Source organism: Lolium perenne, chromosome 5 (genome assembly GCF_019359855.2).
Source record: "Lolium perenne isolate Kyuss_39 chromosome 5, Kyuss_2.0, whole genome shotgun sequence".
Taxonomy (NCBI): Eukaryota; Viridiplantae; Streptophyta; class Magnoliopsida; order Poales; family Poaceae; genus Lolium; species Lolium perenne.
This window is the reverse complement of record NC_067248.2, coordinates 253,629,067-253,649,226: the sequence shown is the minus strand read 5'-3', so window position 1 is coordinate 253,649,226 and position 20,160 is coordinate 253,629,067. Positions and strand designations below refer to the sequence as shown.

Here is a 20,160-nt window from a genome sequence, read left to right as displayed (position 1 = left end):
AATCGTCAAAACCGAAATAAGCTGAAAAATGCAAATTTTCGAAGTCCTAAAGTAGGCCAGGTGGCAGCCGGCAAGAGCCAACTGCCCCCAGTCCGAAGAGGGAAATTCCGAAGGATAAAAGGAAAAGCCTGGCGGCAGTCGGCAAGAACCGACTGCCCCCAGCCCGAAGATGGAGATAGAAAAAAAAAATCAGAGTTTCGGCCGCCGGCCGCCAACGAAAGCCGGCAGCCGACAGCCGAAAGCCGGCAAAGGGAAAGGAAAAGAAAAATGCACTCACCCGACAAGCCGCGGTCGAGCGCGCCAATCTCGTCCACCCAGCGCTTGGCAATGGCCGACAGCTCCGTGGTCTTGGTGGTGACCTCCTCCTGAAGCGCAAGCCGCTGCTTCTCCACCTCGGTCAGCCACCGGCTCAGATCCTCCACCTTCTCCTTCTCAGCCGTCCTGAGGAGGGCAAGCTCCTTGAGGTGGTTCTCCTCAAGCCGGCGCAGCCGCGTTAGCTCCAGCTACAGATCGGCCCGCCTCCTCGCTCTCGGTGCACTGAGCGCGAGCAGCCCGAAGATCCGCCTCCAGCCGCGGGACCTTGGCGGCTTCAGCTGCAAGGCAGCCGGAAAGAAGCGTCAGCCAACCAAGACTAAAAAGAAAGAAGACATCAGGTCGGAAAGAAAAAGATCTTACCCTTGACGGCCTCCAGCTCGCGAGCCAAGTCGGCCCGGTCCAGCTTGGCCTTGTGGTAGTGGGTCACGGCGCGGTTGTACAAGTTGGTGCGCCGATCCGCCACAGCCTAAGGGGAAAGCAAATCAGTCAACTAGACGAAATCCGGACCGGCTCCGAGCAGCCGGCCCATGCCTCGGAGGGCTACCAGGATGATAACCAAATTGAAAAACAGATGAAGCGCTTACCTTGCTGGCTTCCTCCACCTTGGCGACGTTGGCCGCGGTCTCAGCAGCCCTGGCCTTGAGGTTGGCTTGCAAGCCGGAGAAGAACATCTCCACCGACGCTTGGCCTGGGTTCCCCTCCCGGCTGGTCACCTCGTAGGAGTCGGCGCGGAGCCACGCCTGCTCCATAGTGCCAGCCGAGCCAAGGCTGGAGTCGGAGGCGGACGGCACATGCAGAAGCCAGGCGCCCTTGGCCACGTGCAGGCCCTGCTGCGGCGCCGACGGGGCTTCCGTCCTCACCAGCGCGCGCGAGTCGGCGCCCTCCACGCGCGCCAGCTCATCCCTTGCCGGCTCCCGCCTGGCCGGCTCCTCCCTTGTCAGCTCCGGCGGTGGCGGCGCTCCGGGCGAAGCAGCTGGCCCAGTCGGCGCAGCCACCTCCAGCGCCTGAGGTGCCCCCTCCGGGCTCTCCACCAACACCACCACGCTTGGCCCGGCTCCGGCTCCGGTCGCAGGTGGCGCAGCCCTGCTGGCTCCGGCACCGGTCGAAGGCGGCATGCCCCGGCCGGCCCCAGCGGCTGGGTCCAGAAGACGAGTCCGGCGCGGGAACATGTCGTCCAGCGTCGGCTGGCGCGTCGGCTCGACCCGCGTGCCGTGGCCAGGCGCTGAGGCCAGTGGCACGGCGAAGGAAGACGCCCCTGCGGGAGGCGGAGTACCCGCAGGCGGCGGCGGCGTAGGCGCGCGCGATGGAGGCTGTGGCGTCAGCTCCCTCCTTTGTCGCGGAAGCGGCGACACGACACGCGGGGTTTGCCGGGAGCCGCCGCCCTGAGCAAACTTGATGGGGGCCCTAGCCGGACAAATAAGGAAAAGATAAGCATAAAGAGTAAGGAAAGAAAAGGAATCAAACAAGAGAAAAAGAGAACTCACCCGGCCTGCTCCGGAACCTTCTTCGGCTGCTGCCGGCGGAGCTTCTTCGCCTTCGCCTCCAAGGCGGCGGTGGAGCGGGGGTCGCCGACCCGTTTCTTCCCCTTGGGCGCCGAAGTCACCGTGGTGCTTGGCGGCCTCGCGCGCAGGGGCACGGTGGGGATTGGCCCCGTGGCGGACGTCGCCGGCTCCTCGTCCTCCTGCTGCTCCGGTGAAGGGGGCGGATTATGCTCCCCCTGGCCGCCTAGGTCAGGCGCCTGCAGCAGGTCGTCGTCGCCGGCCTGGTCGCCGGCTTGGTCAGCCGGATCGGCGTGATCCGGCGTCCACCTCCTTGTCGCCAGGTCGCCGTCCTCGACGTTCTGACGGTCGAAGAGCTAGAAAAACAGAAGACATGAGCAAACAGCAAGCCGGAAGTCGGCAGAAAGAAAGGGAAGTCGGCCTCGCAGCCGCAAGCCGGAAGACGGCCAGAACACAAAGCTTACCAGCTCGGGTTGGTGGTCCCTGTCGTGGGGCGCCAGCCCGTAGTTCCACTCGTCCGGCATGTTCGCCTTGGTGATGTTGTTCACCCGGCGGGCCACCTGGGCCTTGGAGAGCAGTGCCTTGGACGTCCGGTTCGGGTCGAACCGGCCGGACATGTGCCCGATCTTGTGGGAGCGCATTTGGAGCGGCAGCACCCGGCGCTCGGCGATGGTGCAGAGGAGGTCCTCGGCGGTCAGCCCGTTCCCGACGGCCGCCCCCAGGAAGTCCCAGAGCTGATTCACCTCAGCGTCCGGGTCCGTCATGCGGGCGTTGTAGCTCCAGTTGATCCGGCCGACTGGAGGAGCCGGGTTGAACTCCGGCAGGTTGATCCGGTCGACGAGCTGGCCCTCGTTGCGCACGTAGAAGAATGACATCTGCCAATTCTTCACCGAGTCAACGGTTGGAATTTTGGGGAAAGGCGTACCCGGCCGAGTGTAGATCGAGGCGGCGCCGCAGGCCCGCAGGCGGCCGTCAGTGGTCTGCGCCTTGAGGTAGAAGAGCCGGCTCCAGAAATCTATGTCCGGCCACAAGCCGGCGTAAGCCTCCATGAAGGCCACGTAGCAGCTGAGGAGGACACAGGCGTTGGCCGGCAGGTGGTGCGGCTGCAAGCCGAAGTTGTCGAGGAATTGGTGGAAGAAGTTGGACGCCGGCAGGCCCAACCCGCGATCGAGGTGCGCCCCGAAGACGACGCGCTCGCCGGCCCTCGGCTCGGGCTCCGTCTCCGCGCCGGGCGCCCTCGTGACCACCGACGACGGGATCCGGCGAAGGCGTACCAGCCGCTCGATGTCGTCGTTCCTAATGTACGACCCCCTCCACGATCCGCTGGCGGAGGCCATTGACGAAGAGGAGGAAGAAGAAGACCACGAAAGGCGGAAAGGTGAAGAGGAACCTCGCGACGGCGGCGGCGACGACGGCGGCGGAGGACGCTCCGTTGAAACGTGGGGCCCCGTGGCGCCGGCTCGTCGGAGTAGCGGCGGCGGATCGGCGGAGATGCGCTCGCCGGAGTTCGCCAGTGAGAAACGCTCGCCGGAGCAGCAAGGGGCTCGAGCGCGAAGAAGAGAGCGAGAGGAGCGGAAGCGCGAGGAAGACGAAGTGAGGCAGTGGCCGCCTCGGTACCCTCCCCCGCGGCATTTATAGCCGCCCGCGGCGGACGGTTAGCCTCCAAGTGGCGATCGTGGCCACGTCGCCCGGATCTTCTGCGCATTAACTTCCCCCACGACCGCTGCAGTTACCGGAAACTGCCACACCACGTCGCCCACGACCGCACCGGATCCGGAGGGGGCATTGATGTGACCAGACGAACCGGCGGCAGAGCCCAGACGTCAGACCGGTCAAGTCGGGTGCAGGACCCGAGGCAGCGGAGACTCCGGCGCGCCGCAAGCCGGAGCCGGACATTAAGTTCACCTCGGCCCAAAATTCATCCAGCAAGGCGGAGACATCGCCGTGTTGCTCGTCCCCATACCCGCATCCGGATACCGCCGTGAGATCTCTCAGGAACCACCTTCGATTAGCCACCCTATGGCATATGCCGTGACGATACCACGACAATGTTCCAAACAAGAGCCGGAATCAATGGCAAGTCAATAAAGGTTATCATCGATGGAGGGAGTTGCCACAATCTTGCAAGCACCGAACTATGCTCCAAGCTCAACCTCACACTCCGGAAACACCCCCACCCTTACCATGTGCAATGGCTAAGTGACAATGGAAACGTCAAGATACAACACACCGTCACCATATCCTTCAAGATTGGCGCCTATGAAGACACCGTTGATTGTGATGTAGTGCCCATGACGGTGTGCCACATACTACTTTGTCGCCCTTGGCAATATGACAAAAGAGCAAACCATGATGGCTACACAAATGCCTATAGCTTCAAGGTCGGCGACAAGACATTCATCCTACGCCCAATGACTCCTAGCCAAGTAATTGCGGACAATGCAAAGGCTTTAGCGAGGGCTAAGGAAGCTACTATCACTAGTGAGATGAGTGGTGAGAGAGTGACCCACTAAAAAGAAAGTGAGCGCCACAAGCCATATGTGAGTCAGATGAAGAGTGTCCTCATAGCTACCAAGAGTGAGATGAGAGAAGTGCACCACAACCCATCCACCAAATTGCACTATGTGCTCATTTGCAAGGGGCCATCCTTGGAGACTAACAACTTAACAAAACTTCCTTCGTCTTTGTTGTCTCTTTTGAAGGAGTTCCAAGATGTCTTCCCTGACGAGCTTCCTCATGGACTACCACCGCTTCGAGGGATCGAGCACCGCATCGACCTCATACCGGGCGCCCCTCTACCAAGCCGCGCCGCCTACCGCACCAACCCCGAAGACACAAAGGAGATTCAACGCCAAATACAAGACCTCCTCGAAAAAGGGTATGTAGATGAAATCTTAAGCCCTTGTGCGGTCCCCGTGATTCTCGTTCCTAAACCGGATGAGTCGCAACGAATGTGTATGGATTGTTGCCCCATCAATGCCATTACCATTCGATATCGCCATCCCGTTCCGCGTTTAGATGACATGCTTGATGAATTATGTGGTGCCACGATTTTCTCTAAGATTGATTTGCGTAGTGGCTACCACCAAATCCGCATGGCAATTGGTGATGAATGGAAGATGGCATTCAAGACCAAACTTGGTCTCTATGAATGGCTTGTCATGCCATTTGGTCTTTCAAATGCTCCATCTACTTTCATGCGTCTCATGAATCACATCTTGCGACCTCTCATTGGCAAGAGTGTGGTTGTCTATTTTGATGATATTCTCATTTATAGTAAAAATCTCGAGGACCATGTGCAACATGTGAGAGAAGTCTTATGCATCTTGCACCGTGAAAAGGTTTTTGCAAATCTTCCCAAGTGCACCTTTGCACAAATCAAGTTGGTTTTTCTTGGATTTGTGGTTTCCGCCAATGGGATTGAAGTTGATTCTTCGAAGGTTGAGGCCATCCACAATTGGCCCACTCCTACAAACGTTGGTCAAGTTTGAATTTTTCATGGACTTGCCGGTTTCTATAAACGCTTTGTGAAAGATTTTAGCACCATTGCTTGTCCTTTGAATGAACTCACGAAAAAGAATGTTCCATTTGTGTGGGGCAAGGCCCAACAAAAAGCTTTTGATGAGTTGAAAAAGAGACTTACCAAGGCTCCACTTCTTGTTCTTCCGAACTTTTCCAAAACTTTTGAGATCAAATGTGAGGTGAGTGGACTAGGTATTGGTGGAGTTCTTATTCAAGATGGAAAACCCGTGGCATACTATAGCGAGAAGTTGGATGGCGCACGCCTCAACTATCCTATATATGACAAGGAACTTTATGCTTTGGTTCGTGTTCTTGAAGTTTGGCAACACTATCTTTGGCCAAAAGAATTTGTTATCCACTCCGACCATGAGTCTTTGAAGTATTTGAAAAGTCAACACAATTTGAACAAACGACATGCAAAATGGGTTGAGTTCATTGAGTCCTTTCCATATGTAATCAAATACAAGAAGGGCAAGGACAATGTTGTTGCGGATGATCTTTCACGCAAGCTCACCCTCTTACTCACTCGTTTGGATGTCCATGTTTTGGGTCTTGATGAAATCAAAGACCTCTATGCCTCCGATACCTTATTTGGCCCAATTTTTGCAAAGTGTTCTAGTCAAAGGGGCATTGATGATTTCTATTTGCACCAAGGATCCTTGTTTAAAGCTAACAAACTTTGTATACCCGAGTCTTCTCTTTGTAAGTTGCTTTTGCAAGAGTCACATGGTGGTGGTCTTATGGGACACTTTGGGCGAGACAAGACGCTCTCCATGCTATCTACCCATTACTATTGGCCAAGAATGAAGCGAGATGTGGAGCGCCTATGCAACCGTTGCACGACATGTTTACAAGCTAAGTCTACAACCAACTCTTATGGTCTTTACACACCGTTGCCTATTCCTTTTGCCCCTTGGTCCGATATAAGCATGGACTTTGTGCTAGGATTGCCTCGAACCAAATATGGTCATGATTCAATTTTTGTAGTGGTTGATAGATTCTCCAAAATGGCTCATTTTATACCATGCTCCCGAATGGATGATGCTTCACATATTGCCTCCTTGTTTTTTAGGGAAATTGTGAGACTCCACGGTGTACCAAGAAGCATTGTTTCGAACCGAGATGTCAAGATCATGAGCTACCTTTGGAAGACACTAATGGCCAAGTTCAACGTCAAGCTTTTTTTCTCCTCATCCTCACATCCACAAACCGATGGCCAAACCGAAGTGGTGAACCGAAGCCTCTCCACACTACTACGAGTCCTTGTCAAGAAGAATTTGAAGTCATGGGAAGATTGCATCCCACATGCGGAGTTCGCCTACAACCGTGCCAAGCACTCTACAACAAGGAGAAGCCCATTCATGGTGCTCTATGGGTTTGAACCACCTATGGCGATCGACCTACTTCCTCTTCCGCTACATGAACAAGTAAACATGAACATCGACAAGCGAGCCCAATACATGAAGAAACTACATGAAGACACAAGGGCAATAATCGAGGAACGAGTCCTTCGGCAAGCCACTAGACTCAACATGAAGAAGAAGGCAAGGATCTTCAAGGAAGGAGACTTAGTGTGGTTACACCTTCGCAAAGACCGCTTCCCTCAAGAACGAAACTCCAAGCTCAAGCCCCGAGGCGATGGTCCCTTCAAGGTCCTCAAGCGCATCAACGACAATGCCTACGTCATCGACATACCAACGTCCAAGTACTTGGTGAGAAACACATTCAATGTGTCCGACCTCTCACCATACCATGAAGATGAAGAGCCCATAGAGTCGAGGACGACTCTTTCCCAAGGGGGAGATGATGTAGCCCTACCCAAGGTCGACACTACATCAAGACCGACAAGCCCTCCTCGTGGCCCAATGACAGGAGCTCGAGCCCAAGCCATACACCAAGAGGTGAATTCACTCCTTTCCACGTATACATTTGATACCTCTTTGGATGGCATGCTACTTCATGCAAATACCTCGTGTTCAATCAGGTACATCGGTCAAGACGCAAGCCATGGCGACCAAGCCAATGGAGAGGGAGCTGGAAATGAAGAAGATGGAATCCCAGCGCCCCAGCCGGAACTTCCGCCCCCCAGGACCGGAACTTCCGGCCAGATGCCTCCCAGATGCCCTCCAGCGCTGATACGTCTCCAACGTATCGATAATTTCTTATGTTCCATGCTTGTTTTATGATGATACACACATGTTTTATACATACTTTATGTCATTTTTATGCATTTTCCGGCACTAACCTATTAACGAGATGCCGAAGAGCCAGTTGTTGTTTTCTGCTGTTTTTGGTTTCAGAAATCCTAGTAAGAAAATATTCTCGGAATTGGACGAAATCAACGCCCATGATCTTATTTTTCCACGAAGCTTCCAGAAGTCCGAAAGGGAAACGAAGTGGGGCGACGAGGCGGCCACACAGTAGGGCGGCGCGGCCAGGCCTGGGGCCGCGTGGCCCTAGCGTGTGGGCCCCTCGTGGCGCCCCCTGACCTACCCTTCCGCCTACATAAGTCTTCGTTGATAATAACTCCAGTACCGAGAGCCACGATACGGAAAACTTTCCAGAGACGCCGCCGCCGCCAACCCCATCTCGGGGGATTCAGGAGATCGCCTCCGGCACCCTGCCGGAGAGGGGAATCATCTCTCAGAGGACTCTTCACCGCCATGGTCGCCTCCGGAGTGATGTGTGAGTAGTCCACCCCTGGACTATGGGTCCATAGCAGTAGCTAGATGGTTGTCTTCTCCTAATTGTGCTATCATTGTTGGATCTTGTGAGCTGCCTAACATGATCAAGATCATCTATTTGTAATGATACATGTTGCGTTTGTTGGGATCCGATGAATATTGAATGCTATGTTATGTTGATTATCAATCTATCTATGTGTTGTTTATGATCTTGCATGCTCTCCGTTATTAGTAGAGGCTCTGGACAAGTCGTTACTTGTAACTCCAAGAGGGAGTATTTATGCTCGATAGTGGTTTCATGCCTCCATTAAATCTGGGACAGTGACAGAAAGTTCTAAGGTTGTGGATGTGCTGTTGCCACTAGGGATAAAACATCAATGCTATGTCTAAGGATGTATATGTTGATTACATTACGCACCATACTTAATGCAATTGTCTGTTGTTTGCAACTTAATACTGGAAGGGGTGCGGATGCTAACCCGAAGGTGGACTTTTTAGGCATAGATGCATGCTGGATAGCGGTCTATGTACTTTGTCGTAATGCCCTAAGTAAATCTCATATTAGTCATCATGATATGTATGTGCATTGTTATGCCCTCTCTATTTGTCAATTGCCCAACTGTAATTTGTTCACCCAACATGCTATTTCTTATTGGAGAGGCACCACTAGTGAACTGTGGACCCCGGTCCATTCTTTTACATCGAATACAATCTACTGCAATTCTCGCTCTACTGTTTTCTGCAAACATCATCATCCACACTATACATCTAATCCTTTGTTACAGCAAGCCGGTGAGATTGACAACCTCACTGTTAAGTTGGGGCAAAGTATTTTGGTTGTGTTGTGTAGGTTCCACGTTGGCGCCGGAATCCCTGGTGTTGCGCCGCACTACACTCCGCCGCCATCAACCTTCAACGTGCTTCTTGGCTCCTACTGGTTCGATAACCTTGGTTTCTTACTGAGGGAAAACTTGCCGCTGTACGCATCACACCTTCCTCTTGGGGTTCCCAACGGACGTGTGCTTTACCATCACAAGAAAGCGCCCAAGAAGAAGCATCCAGCCGGAACTTCCGCCCCGAGCGACCAGAACTTCCGGCCACCGGAACTTCCGCCCAAGTTCCGCCCTTGTTCCGGAAACACGTCAAAACAACACTGGATAGTGCTGCAAGGAAATCGACAGTTTCCGGAACTAGGCCGGAACTTCCGCCCAGATGCCGCCAAGATGTTGTCTACAGGGAATCCTGCCGGAACTTCCGCCCAAGATGACCAGAACTTCCGCCCGACCGGAACTTCCGCCCGATCGGAACTTCCGCCCGACCGGAACTTCCGCCCCCTGAGGCCGGAACTTCCGCCCATACGTGTTTCAGCACCAAAACTGGCCAATTCAGCACGTAACTTACCCCTTCGCCCCACCAACTATAAATAGCCTTGTTGGCTCAGATCTGAGATTAAGACTTGATGTAAGAGAAAACATGAGCTATGCTCCTTCCCGCGGGAAACCCTTCTAGATCTACCAATCTACAAAGTTATCTACTCTTCTAGGTAGTTGATCTCTTCCATTCTAGGAATTCTAGTGTTTTGGATCTTTTGCTTTTGCAATTCTATCTATTTGCACTCTTTTCCTCTTTGGAACTCTATCAATTGCTATTGCCAATCTTTTGTGAGGGATTCTACTCCTTGTGGGTATTTTTCTTGCAATTCCATTGGGTTGGTGTATCGGGCCAACGAAGAACAACCGGTTGTGTGTGTGTGTGTTGCGTTTGTATCTTCGATCCACCCCACTTTCCACCCACGTTCTTCGTGTTCTTCCACCTCCCCCACGAATCCCATCCAAATCCGTGAAGATCGGGCACACCCTTGGGCTTAGCCCTTATCAAGCATGCTCACCCAAAAACTTTTAGAAAGTTATAGTCAGGTGGCTCATGGAAGTGAAGCTCAACTGGAGACATCATACTAAGAAGACGTGTGGGCAAGCGATTGATGAGATAACATGCAGTGGTGAAAGCATCGCTCTAAAAGCGAAAAGGCACAGAAGCATGAGCTAACAGGGTGAGACCAGTTTCAACGATGTGGCGGTGCTTGCGTTCAGCGGCACCATTTTGCTGATGTGTATGAGGGCAAGCAACACGATGAGCTATCCCATGAGTCTGAAAGAAGGTGTTGAGGTTACGGTATTCACCCCCCAATCCGACTGTACGTGAACAATTTTAGTTTTGAGGAGGCACTCAACATGTGCCTGGAACTGAAGAAAGACAGTAAACACATCAGACTTACGCTTAAGTAAATACAGCCATGTAAAGCGACTATAAGCATCAATGAAACTGACATAATAATTATGACCACTGACTGAAGTTTGGGCATGGCCCCACACATCCGAATACACAAGTTCAAGAGGAGCTGTAACTATATGAGTAGACTCAGAAAAAGGTAAATGATGACTCTTGCCCTGTTGACAGGCATCACAAATTGCTGGTGTTGTAGTACTAGACAAAAAAGGTAGATCATGGCGACGGAGCATATGGCGAACAACTGGGGTAGCAGGATGGCCAAGGCGAGCATGCCACTGTGAGGGGGCGGCACGCACACCACTGAAGACCTGAGGGGCGGTAGGAGCGGCGGGGGCGGCAGGGGCATCTAGCACATAAAGACCATCACGACTCCGACCTCTAAGAAGCACGTCCCGGGTAACTCGGTCCTTGACAAAAAATGAAACGGGTGAAACTCAACAAAGACATTATTATCAATGGTAAGCCTTTTAACCGAAAGAAGATTACGAGTGACCGAGGGAACACGAATAACATTACGAAGATGAACATGTCTAGAGGTATGTGAAAGAAGCGATGCCTGGCCAACATGGGAGATGCGAATACCTGTGCCTTCGGCAGTACGGACTTGGTCGTGGCCGGCGTAGGTCTCCTGAGGGTTGAGCCTAGAGAGCTCATGTGTCAGGTGATCAGAAGCACCAGTGTCCATGTACCAAGTCGCATCGACGGGATAGGTTGTAGTAGACCCGTGTGTATGAGTCGCAAGGGCAGCTTGCTTCTCATTGCCGCTACCGTCGTTCCCAATGCCCAAGAAGTCCTGCTTGAAGCGGCGATGAGAATGGGAGGCGAGGTGGCCTGCAATGTCATAGAGCTGGCAGGGTGCCTTGGTACCGCATGTGGTGCACACCCAGGACTGGCCACGTCCTCCCGTCGTGGTCGCGGGGCGCGGCTGCGAGGCCGGCTGCATGGGCGGCTGCGGAAGAGACCCGCTGAGCGGGCGAGGCTGCTGCTAGTTGCGTCCGCCGCGGTACGCAGCATTGGCGGATGCGTCAAAGGATGGACCATCCGGGCTGCGAGCTCCGAGGCGTTGCTCCGTGTTTAGGAGACGTGCATACAGATCATGGGCACTAATCGGATTAGTACTATCTCGCCCTTCAACGTTCTCCACAAGAGAGCCATAGTCCTCGCCAAGACCCTTGAGGATATACCTGATGAATTCAGAATCACGAAGGGGCTGACCAATGGAAGACAATATATCAGCCAGCTCTTTAGCCTCATTGTAGTAAGCCGTCACAGATTTGTCTAGTTTCTTGAGATCACCAAGTTTATTGCGAATGGCCATGGACCACGCCATGGACTGAGAAGAGAAACTGGCATCAAGGGTACTCCAGGCCTGGTGCGAGGTGGCAGCGAAGAGGACCATGCCCACCACAGTCGGCATAAGAGAAGACTGGATAGCGCTGAGAATAGCCTGATCCTGCGCCGTCCATTGCCGATGAGCCGGGTTTGGGAGTGCCATAGGTGTACCATCAGGATCAAGCACATGCACCATAGGCGGTGGACACAAGACGGTGCCATCAACATAGCCGTCAAGGTAGTAGCTGCGCAGAAGGGGGAGCACTTGAGCTCGCCACACCAAGTAGTTGTCGGGGTTCAACTTGATTGTCACAAGGTGACATAGGCATCCCAAATGGGCCTGCCGAAGATAGTACCCGGGGTTTACTGAAGGCCCACTACCCGAAGAATAAGAAGATTCGAAAGCCCAAGATATTATTAAGGAAAGCTAGAGTTGTAATAGGAAGTGTTATTTGTAATCTTGCGGGATGAGTTAGAAACCTTCCCGGACTCTGTAACTTGTATAACACGAATCCCTCGGCTCCGCCTCCTATATAAGGAGGAGTCGAGGGACAAAGAAAGCATCGAATCATTGTTCTTAAACCCTAGTTTTGTAATCGTCGAGTACTTTTCGGCTGAAACCTTCGAGATCTACTTGCCCTCTACTTCCAACTAAACCCTAGTCTACAATCCGTAGGCATTGACAAGTTAATACCTTGTCAATTGGCGCCGTCTGTGGGAACTAGAGGCATCAAGGATCCGATCTCGATGGCACGTTCAAGATCTTCGACATCGTCAACCGCAAGCAATGCAATGGATCGAGGTAAACAGATCGCTGCTGGTCCTGTCGATTTTGTTCCTCACCCACCCTCCCGTTTGGATGCATATGCGTATCTGGAGGAGCCTATGGAGATGACGTTCGGAAGGTTTCACTTTCGCGTCGAGAAAGAAGGATCGTATCATGTCGAAATTCCGATTTCGTCGGGATCGTCGGCGGTCGAATCCGATTTTTCAAGCTATACATCGTCAACCGAATCAGGAGAAGAAGAAACTTCGTCCTCACGCTACATCAGCACCAGGGCAAGAGAGAAACTCGCCAAGATCTTCAGCGACATGTCGTTTGAGTCATCTGCGGACTCATATATAAGCGATGGCTCAAGCAGTGTCGACAGTTACGACTTCATCGACAAATCTACTACAGTGGGCAAGGTCTTCACCAATCTCAATGATGGTGTCACCAAACCCAACATAGATCTGAATACAAAATATCATCAGATTTATGTTATTGGAGAGCCAAGCCATGAGCAAGAGGAAACATCTGAGGCTTTCGACGATCTGGGAAATCCATACGTCGATCCCTCCGATCTGCGGCGAGGTCTAGGCAATAAATACGTCGAGCCACAGCCGCGACACAGAGTCCAACTCCCGCAAACAGCATGGGATAGAGCTGCGAGAGCTATGGATGGCACAGAGCCAATGGCTACAACAGCCACGCCAGAAGAATTGCAAGCATATCAATATAGGCTCGCACGAGCCGCAAGAGAGTTGGAAAAACAGGCAGCCGAGCTAAACAGAAGGAAGGAGGCAGCCTCTGCATCAAGTAGGCGAAGAGCAGAGTTGAGTCGACATTCTAGAACTTCGGGTGATAGCCATAGAGAGGCTCGGAACAGAGCAAGATCGAGGTTACAACACGTACCCGAAGGAGAAAGAGAGCACTTGGTCCAAAACCTCGACATGTCTTTTATGTCAATAGACACAAGAGGAAACATCATCCCTAAGACACCAGAGGCTGGGTATATGGCGACGCAAGCCTTTATCCTCGCATCTAAACCACCTCCAGGAGATCCAAGGGAAACACTATACAACATGGCGATAGCAGGAGTTGGAGCTATGGGGACAGCGTTTGTATCAATGCCTCCTGAAGGAACGGCAAGACAAAATAGTCCACGACCTGCGGCAGCAGCAGCAGCAGCTCCCGAAGGACCAAGTGGAGCAAGAGACACGGCAGCACAAGCAAGGGTCGACAGAGCGCGGCAAAATAGAAGGGAACATCGGCAATCCCCAGAGCTTAACGACAAGGGTATGTGTGGTTTGCCGTGCTTCACGAGGAGAGTCCGAAAAACTCGAGTCCCCTCAGGATTCAAGTTACCTGACAACTTCAAGAAATTCGATGGCCTTCAAGATCCAGAGGATTGGCTAGTTGATTATCTCGAGACAGTGAAGCTCACAGGAGGAATCAGGGCAACAGCTATGCAAAGCATCCAGGTGCATTTGAGTGGAGCCGCACGATCTTGGATAAAGAAACTCCCTCCAGGGTCTATCGACAGCTGGGAAAGCTTCGAGGACGTGTTCGTCAAGAACTTCCGGTCCACATGCAAAAAACCCGCGTCGTTAGAGGAGTTGAGGGCGTGCCGACAAAAGCCAGATGAGCCAATGAGAAAATATATCCAAAGGTGGAACATCATCAAAAACTCGGCAGAAAATATATCTGACGAGAGAGCGATAGATGCGTTTGTCGCAGGAATCAGGCGAGGAGATTTCGTCGAGGACTTGGGGAGGACCAATCCAAAGACAGTGTCTGCGTTAATGGAAATAGCAAACAGATGGGCAGATGGAGAAGATGCTGTTCACAACAAACGACACAGGTCACCAGAGGAAGACCGCGGTCGAAATTATCAACCGAGGCGACGATTCCCTCGGCAGTACTCAAGCTATGATGCGCCAGGGCAAATTTTGGCAGGCTTTCGAGCAAACACCGGAGGAAACAACAGAGACGATTATCAGAGAAGCAATGAGCAGCGAGGCGACAATAGAGATGACTCTCGAAACAACAGGCAAAATAGCGGGCCTAGATTCCCGAGGCCTTTCGTGTCTCCTGAAGAGATGATGAACGGGCCGTGTCAGATGCACTTTTTTCTCGACAGTAACGGGAAGAGACAGTCAGGGCATTTGTAGAAAGATTGTCGCAATTTCCAGGCAATGTTAAGGTGGGCAGAGCATGCTAACGCTCGGGCAGCACAGATAAATCCTCGGGAACCAAGGAGCGAGATTCACTTGCCACCCCCTCCCGCGATTACAGAAGACAATCGACACCAGCTCAGAATAGCGGCAGCACCTCCACCACCACCTTACGTTGATCCTAACTCCAACGGAGCGGTGTCGATGATTCAGAAGGGAAGGCCATCCAAGAGAGCTCAGAAAGTAATCTCGCGACAGGTGTTCATGGCAGAAAAAATGCCTCCACCAACAGTCAAGTATCTTAATTGGTCAGGGCAAGACATTGGTTTTACCATAGCAGATCACCCGCAGCAAGTTCCTCGACCAGGGCAGTCAGCACTTATCCTACCAGCAGTTATTGCGGGATTTGATGTTTCTCGAGTGTTCATAGATGGCGGCAGTAGCTTAAACCTCATGTATGCAGATACATTGAGGAAGATGAATATATCCTTAGCAAACCTGAAGCCAACAGACACAAGGTTCCATGGTATCACACCAGAGAAGCCAAGTTATCCACTGGGGAAGATTAATCTCGATGTTCAGTTTGGAACCCGAGAGAATTATAGAATCGAGAAGCTGGAGTTCGAAGTTGTGGACTTTCCATCGCAGTATCATGCTCTGTTGGGACGACCAGCATATGCTAGATTTATGGCAGTACCACATTATACATACCTGTTGTGGAGGATGCCTGGACCTAAGGGACCAATCACAGTCAAAGGAAGCTTCGCCTTAGCCGATAAGTGCGATAAGGATTTTCATCGGATATCAGAAACTTTCGGGATGCAAGCTGAGTATTTGGCGTCAAGAAGTATGACTGACTATGACGTGCTGCCAGACGTTGGAAGGCCAAATAAGGAATCAACTTTCAATACTGAGAAAAATTCTAAGGAGGTGCAGATTCACCCGACAGACCCAAAAAAGACGACGTCCATCGCAAACGACATGGACCTCGCATAGGAAAGCGCGCTCGTCGAGTTCCTCCGTGAGAACTGGAAAATCTTCGCATGGTGTCCACCTGACATGCCAGGAGTACCCAGGGAACTTGCCGAGCACCACCTAAACTTGGATCCATTAGCGAGACCAATCAAACAACCTTTGCGGCGTTTTTCGGAACCAAACCGCAAGGCTATGCTGTCAGAAATCGATCGACTACGAGAAGCTGGTTTTATCAAGGAACTGCACACAGAGGTCACATGGGTAGCAAATCCTGTGCTGGTGCCAAAGAAAAACACTAAGGTCCTTCGCATGTGCGTCGACTTTACGTGTCTCAATAAACATTGTCCAAAGGATCACTTTCCCCTCCCGAGGATCGATCAAATTATCGACTCCACGGCTGGATGTGAACGTCTTTCCTTCCTGGACGCATATTCTGGTTATAACCAGATCAGATTGAAAGAAGAAGATGAGGTAAAGACAGCGTTCATCACACCTTACGGCGTGTTTTGCTACAGAACAATGCCCTTTGGTTTGAAAAACGCGGGAGCAACATATCAGAGGATGATGCAGAAGTGTTTGGCAACACAAATTGGAAAAAACGTGCAAGTATACATCGATGACATCGTCATAATGTCAAAAAAGGGAGCAACGCTGATTGAGGATCTCAAGGAAACTTTCGATAACCTCGACAAATTCTGCCTCAAGTTGAACCCGACGAAGTGTTCTTTTGGCGTCCCAGCAGGAGAACTTCTGGGGTTTCTAGTTTCAGCAAGAGGGATTGAAGCAAATCCCGACAAAATACAAGCTATCGTAACAATGAGGAAGCCAACGAAGTTGAAAGAAATACAGCAGCTAACTGGGCGAGTCGCAGCTTTGAGCAGATTCGTCGCCAGGCTGGGAGAAAAAGCGTTACCATTTTACGCTCTGATAAAACAAGGGGAGAAATTCCAGTGGAACGAAGAGGCCGACAGAGCTTTCGAAGACCTGAAACGCACAATCTCGACACCACCAATCTTGGTGGCGCCGAAGGAAAAGGAACCTCTCCTGCTGTACATTGCAGCCACACCCCAAGTGGTGAGCACAGTGTTAGTTGTCGAAAGAGAAGAAGAAGGGAAACTCCATGGAGTGCAAAGGCTGGTATATTTCATCAGTGAAGTTTTATCGCCTTCGAAGCAAAAGTACCCGCAGTACCAGAAACTAGCATATGGAGTAATTGCAACGGCAAGAAAGTTGCGACACTATTTTTCGGCACACCCGATAATAGTAGTCAATGAAGCACCTCTGTCAAATATATTGAACAATCCAGAAGCTACAGGGTGTGTCTCCCTTTGGGGAATAGAACTTTCCCCTCGGGACATCACGTATGAAAAAAGAAAGGCAATCAAGTCGCAAGTTTTGCCAGATTTCATTGCAGAGTGGATGGAGCTGCAAAACACAGGACCCCCAGATTTGTCAAGAACTTGGACCATGAACTTTGATGGATCCAAGAGAGTAGAAGGAGCTGGCGCAGGAGTGATACTTATATCACCTGAAGGCGACAAATTAAAGTACGTCCTCCGGATGACGTTCCCCAACGCATCCAACAATGAAGCAGAATATGAAGCCCTTATACACGGGATGAAGATGGCGAAAGCTTGCGGTGCAACTCGATTAAAAATCTTTGGCGACTCACAATTGGTGGCTCAGCAAGTTATGAACCAATGTGACGCAGTCAATGATAGCATGATAGCATACAAGGAGGTGTACAATGAGCTCAAGAAGTTGTTCGATGGATGCGAGGTAAATCACATCAGTAGATTGAGCAATGATGAAGCCGACGTTCTCGCAAACATCGGGTCGCAGTGCCTCCCAATCCCGCCAGGAGTATTTTGGGAAGAAATTGCGGAGAGATCCACGAAGCCGAAAAAGGTGCAGAAAAAAAGCAAAGGAAGGAAAAACGTCGGCACCCCTCAAAGAAGCTGCGGAGGATGAAGAAAACCAAGAGCTTGTGATGATGGTAGAAGTCCCTTGGATGCAAGCATACATATCATATATCCTCAGGAAAGAAATACCCGACGATCCAGTTGAGGCAAGACGAGTTATTCGACGATCCAAAGCCTTTACAGTGGTCAAAGGGGAGCTATACAAGCGAAGTATTTCAGGCGTCTTGCAAAGGTGCGTTACACCCGAAGAAGGAAGAATTATTCTAAAGGATGTACACGAAGGAATATGTGGCCACCACGCAAGTAGTCGAGCTATTGCAGCCAAGGTTTTTCGGGCAGGATTCAATTGGTTGACAGCAATCGAAGATGCCAAAGAAATAGTACGAACCTGTGACGCGTGCCAAAGATTTGCCGCAAAACCTCACTCTCCGGCAGCAGAATTGACACCAATACCATTGTCGTGGCCCTTTGCCCAATGGGGACTTGATATGGTGGGCAAGTTGCACAAAGCTTCGCCAGGAGGATATGAGTACTTGCTGGTTGCTGTCGACAAATTTACCAAGTGGGTAGAAGCGAAGCCAATAAATTCACCAGATGCAGCGTCAGCAATAAAGTTCGTGAAAGGGCTCGTTTTTCGGTTTGGAGTGCCTCACGGCATTGTTACAGATAATGGTACAAATTTTACGTCCAAGGAATTCAAGGAGTACTGCGCAGAAGTAGGCATTAAATTGCACTTTGCGTCAGTCGGACACCCGCAAACCAATGGCCAAGTCGAGATAGCCAATGGTATTATCTGTAACGGCATCAAGAAGCGCCTGCTAGGACCGCTTGAAAAAGCTCGACATACTTGGCCAGAGGAGTTGCCAAGTGTTTTGTGGAGTATCCGAACAACACCAAATACGGCGACACAAGAAACTCCGTTTTTTCTCGTACACGGAGCCGAAGCAGTACTACCAATTGAAATAGAGCATGATTCTCCAAGAGTAACAGAGTATGACGAGGAAACATCACAAAAAGCTCGGGAGGATGATATGGACGCACTCGATGAAGCTCGAGATGAAGTACTTTCACGAGTCACCAAATACCAGCAAGACCTCAAAAACTACCACAGTCGACGGTTGAGGCCCAGATCTTTCCAGGTCGGGGATTTGGTCTTACGGTTAAATCAGAAAGGTACTGAAAAGCTCGAATCACCATGGCTAGGCCCCTACGTCGTCACGGAAGTCATCGACGGAGGAGCATACAGGATCAAGGACAAGAAGACAGGGGCGCCAGAGAAAAACCCCTGGAACGTGGCGCAGCTCAGGCGGTTCTACGCCTAGAATCGAAATATAGTCCTTCTCTGTAAAAATACAATGTACTGAAACTCCCGCGAGTTTTCAGACGCACTCTTTTCCTTTTCGGGGCACCGAGTGGGGCCGGAAAGGTTTTTAATGAGGCGGGCTCGAGGTGCTGCAATATAATAAAGATAGTGGAGATACATCTCTTATTCTTCGACACGCTCGGGGGCTCAACGCTTTCAGGTCACAAAATACAATATAGATAAAGTAGACTTACCGAAATATTTCGCCTTGGTACAATAAATACCTCGCCAAATATAACATCGGAAGCTAACAAGTTATAAATATAGTATACTCATTGCTTTGGTCTAAAAACCTCGCAACAAAAATATAGAACTACGACACTAAGATACTCGGGGGCTTTCAACCTATCAATGGAAAAATAAAGACATCTTCTTACGACAAGAGGAAAAATTATCGAGATGGCAAAACAGTATAAACTCGAGCCAAAAGCTCGGGGGCTTCAACAATATAGACCGCTTTACAATATAAAGCAAATTTCTGTGAAAACAAAAAAGAAAGTCATAATAGTTACAGACACAATGTCTTGCAATATAGTACAGTTCAGTCAAGGCCTAAAATACTATCTATGGACAAGCCTCTGGTTGTTCTATGTTCAGCATAGGTTCCTTTGACGAAGAATTCTGAATCCATCCGAAGAAGCTCATCCATCATCGACTCGGCCACAGGAGTTACCATCTCATTGATTGTGTCAATGTCATCCTTTAGCCGTGATTTTTTGGCCAAGCAATCAGCAACAATCTTCGTCAGATCCAACTTTGGATGGCAAATGTTTATCATAATCATGGCGAACCTTGCTCCAGCAGTCAATTGAGCTCGCACAAAATTATGAATACGGGGGGCATCTCTAAATGTCTCCAGCAATTCAGGAAGAGTCTTGGGAGTCTCGTTTCGAGGAAACAAAATCTTATAAACAAGGGTTAATGTTGTCGTGCAAAAATTGAGAAATTCGCGCACTTGGCAAGCACGATCTTGGAACCTGACAATTTGCTGGGTTCGTTCAGGGGTGGCCCAGAATAAACAGCCATGGTTAAGGGAAAGATTGAGAAGAAGATTTGTTCTCTCGTTTACTCTTCGATCTTCGGCGGCAGCATCAAGAACCGAGCCTATTAAGCGACAAGGCAAGAAATTTAAAGGGGGGCACAGAAAAACATAGAGGAGGCATTGTGAGGTTGGAAAAACATACCTAACATATCTGTGCTAGCTTCCAGCATTAGCTCGAGCATGCTATTTTCTCGGGTAGTGGCTTCCTTAGCTTCCAATACAGCAGCGTCCTTGGCAGCCATAGCCTCTTTGGCTTGTTGGAGAGCAAGTTTCTCTTTTT

At 50.9% G+C, this 20,160-nt stretch overlaps 1 protein-coding gene across 1 annotated transcript; it reads right to left on the bottom strand.

The window, feature by feature from the left end:
- Positions 1-11,294: 11,294 nt before the first annotated feature.
- LOC139831818 (uncharacterized) lies at positions 11,295-11,837 on the bottom strand. Its single transcript, XM_071821155.1, has one exon. The coding sequence runs from the start codon at positions 11,835-11,837 to the stop codon at positions 11,295-11,297; it is 543 nt and encodes a 180-aa protein (XP_071677256.1).
- Between the last annotated feature and the right edge of the window lie 8,323 nt (positions 11,838-20,160).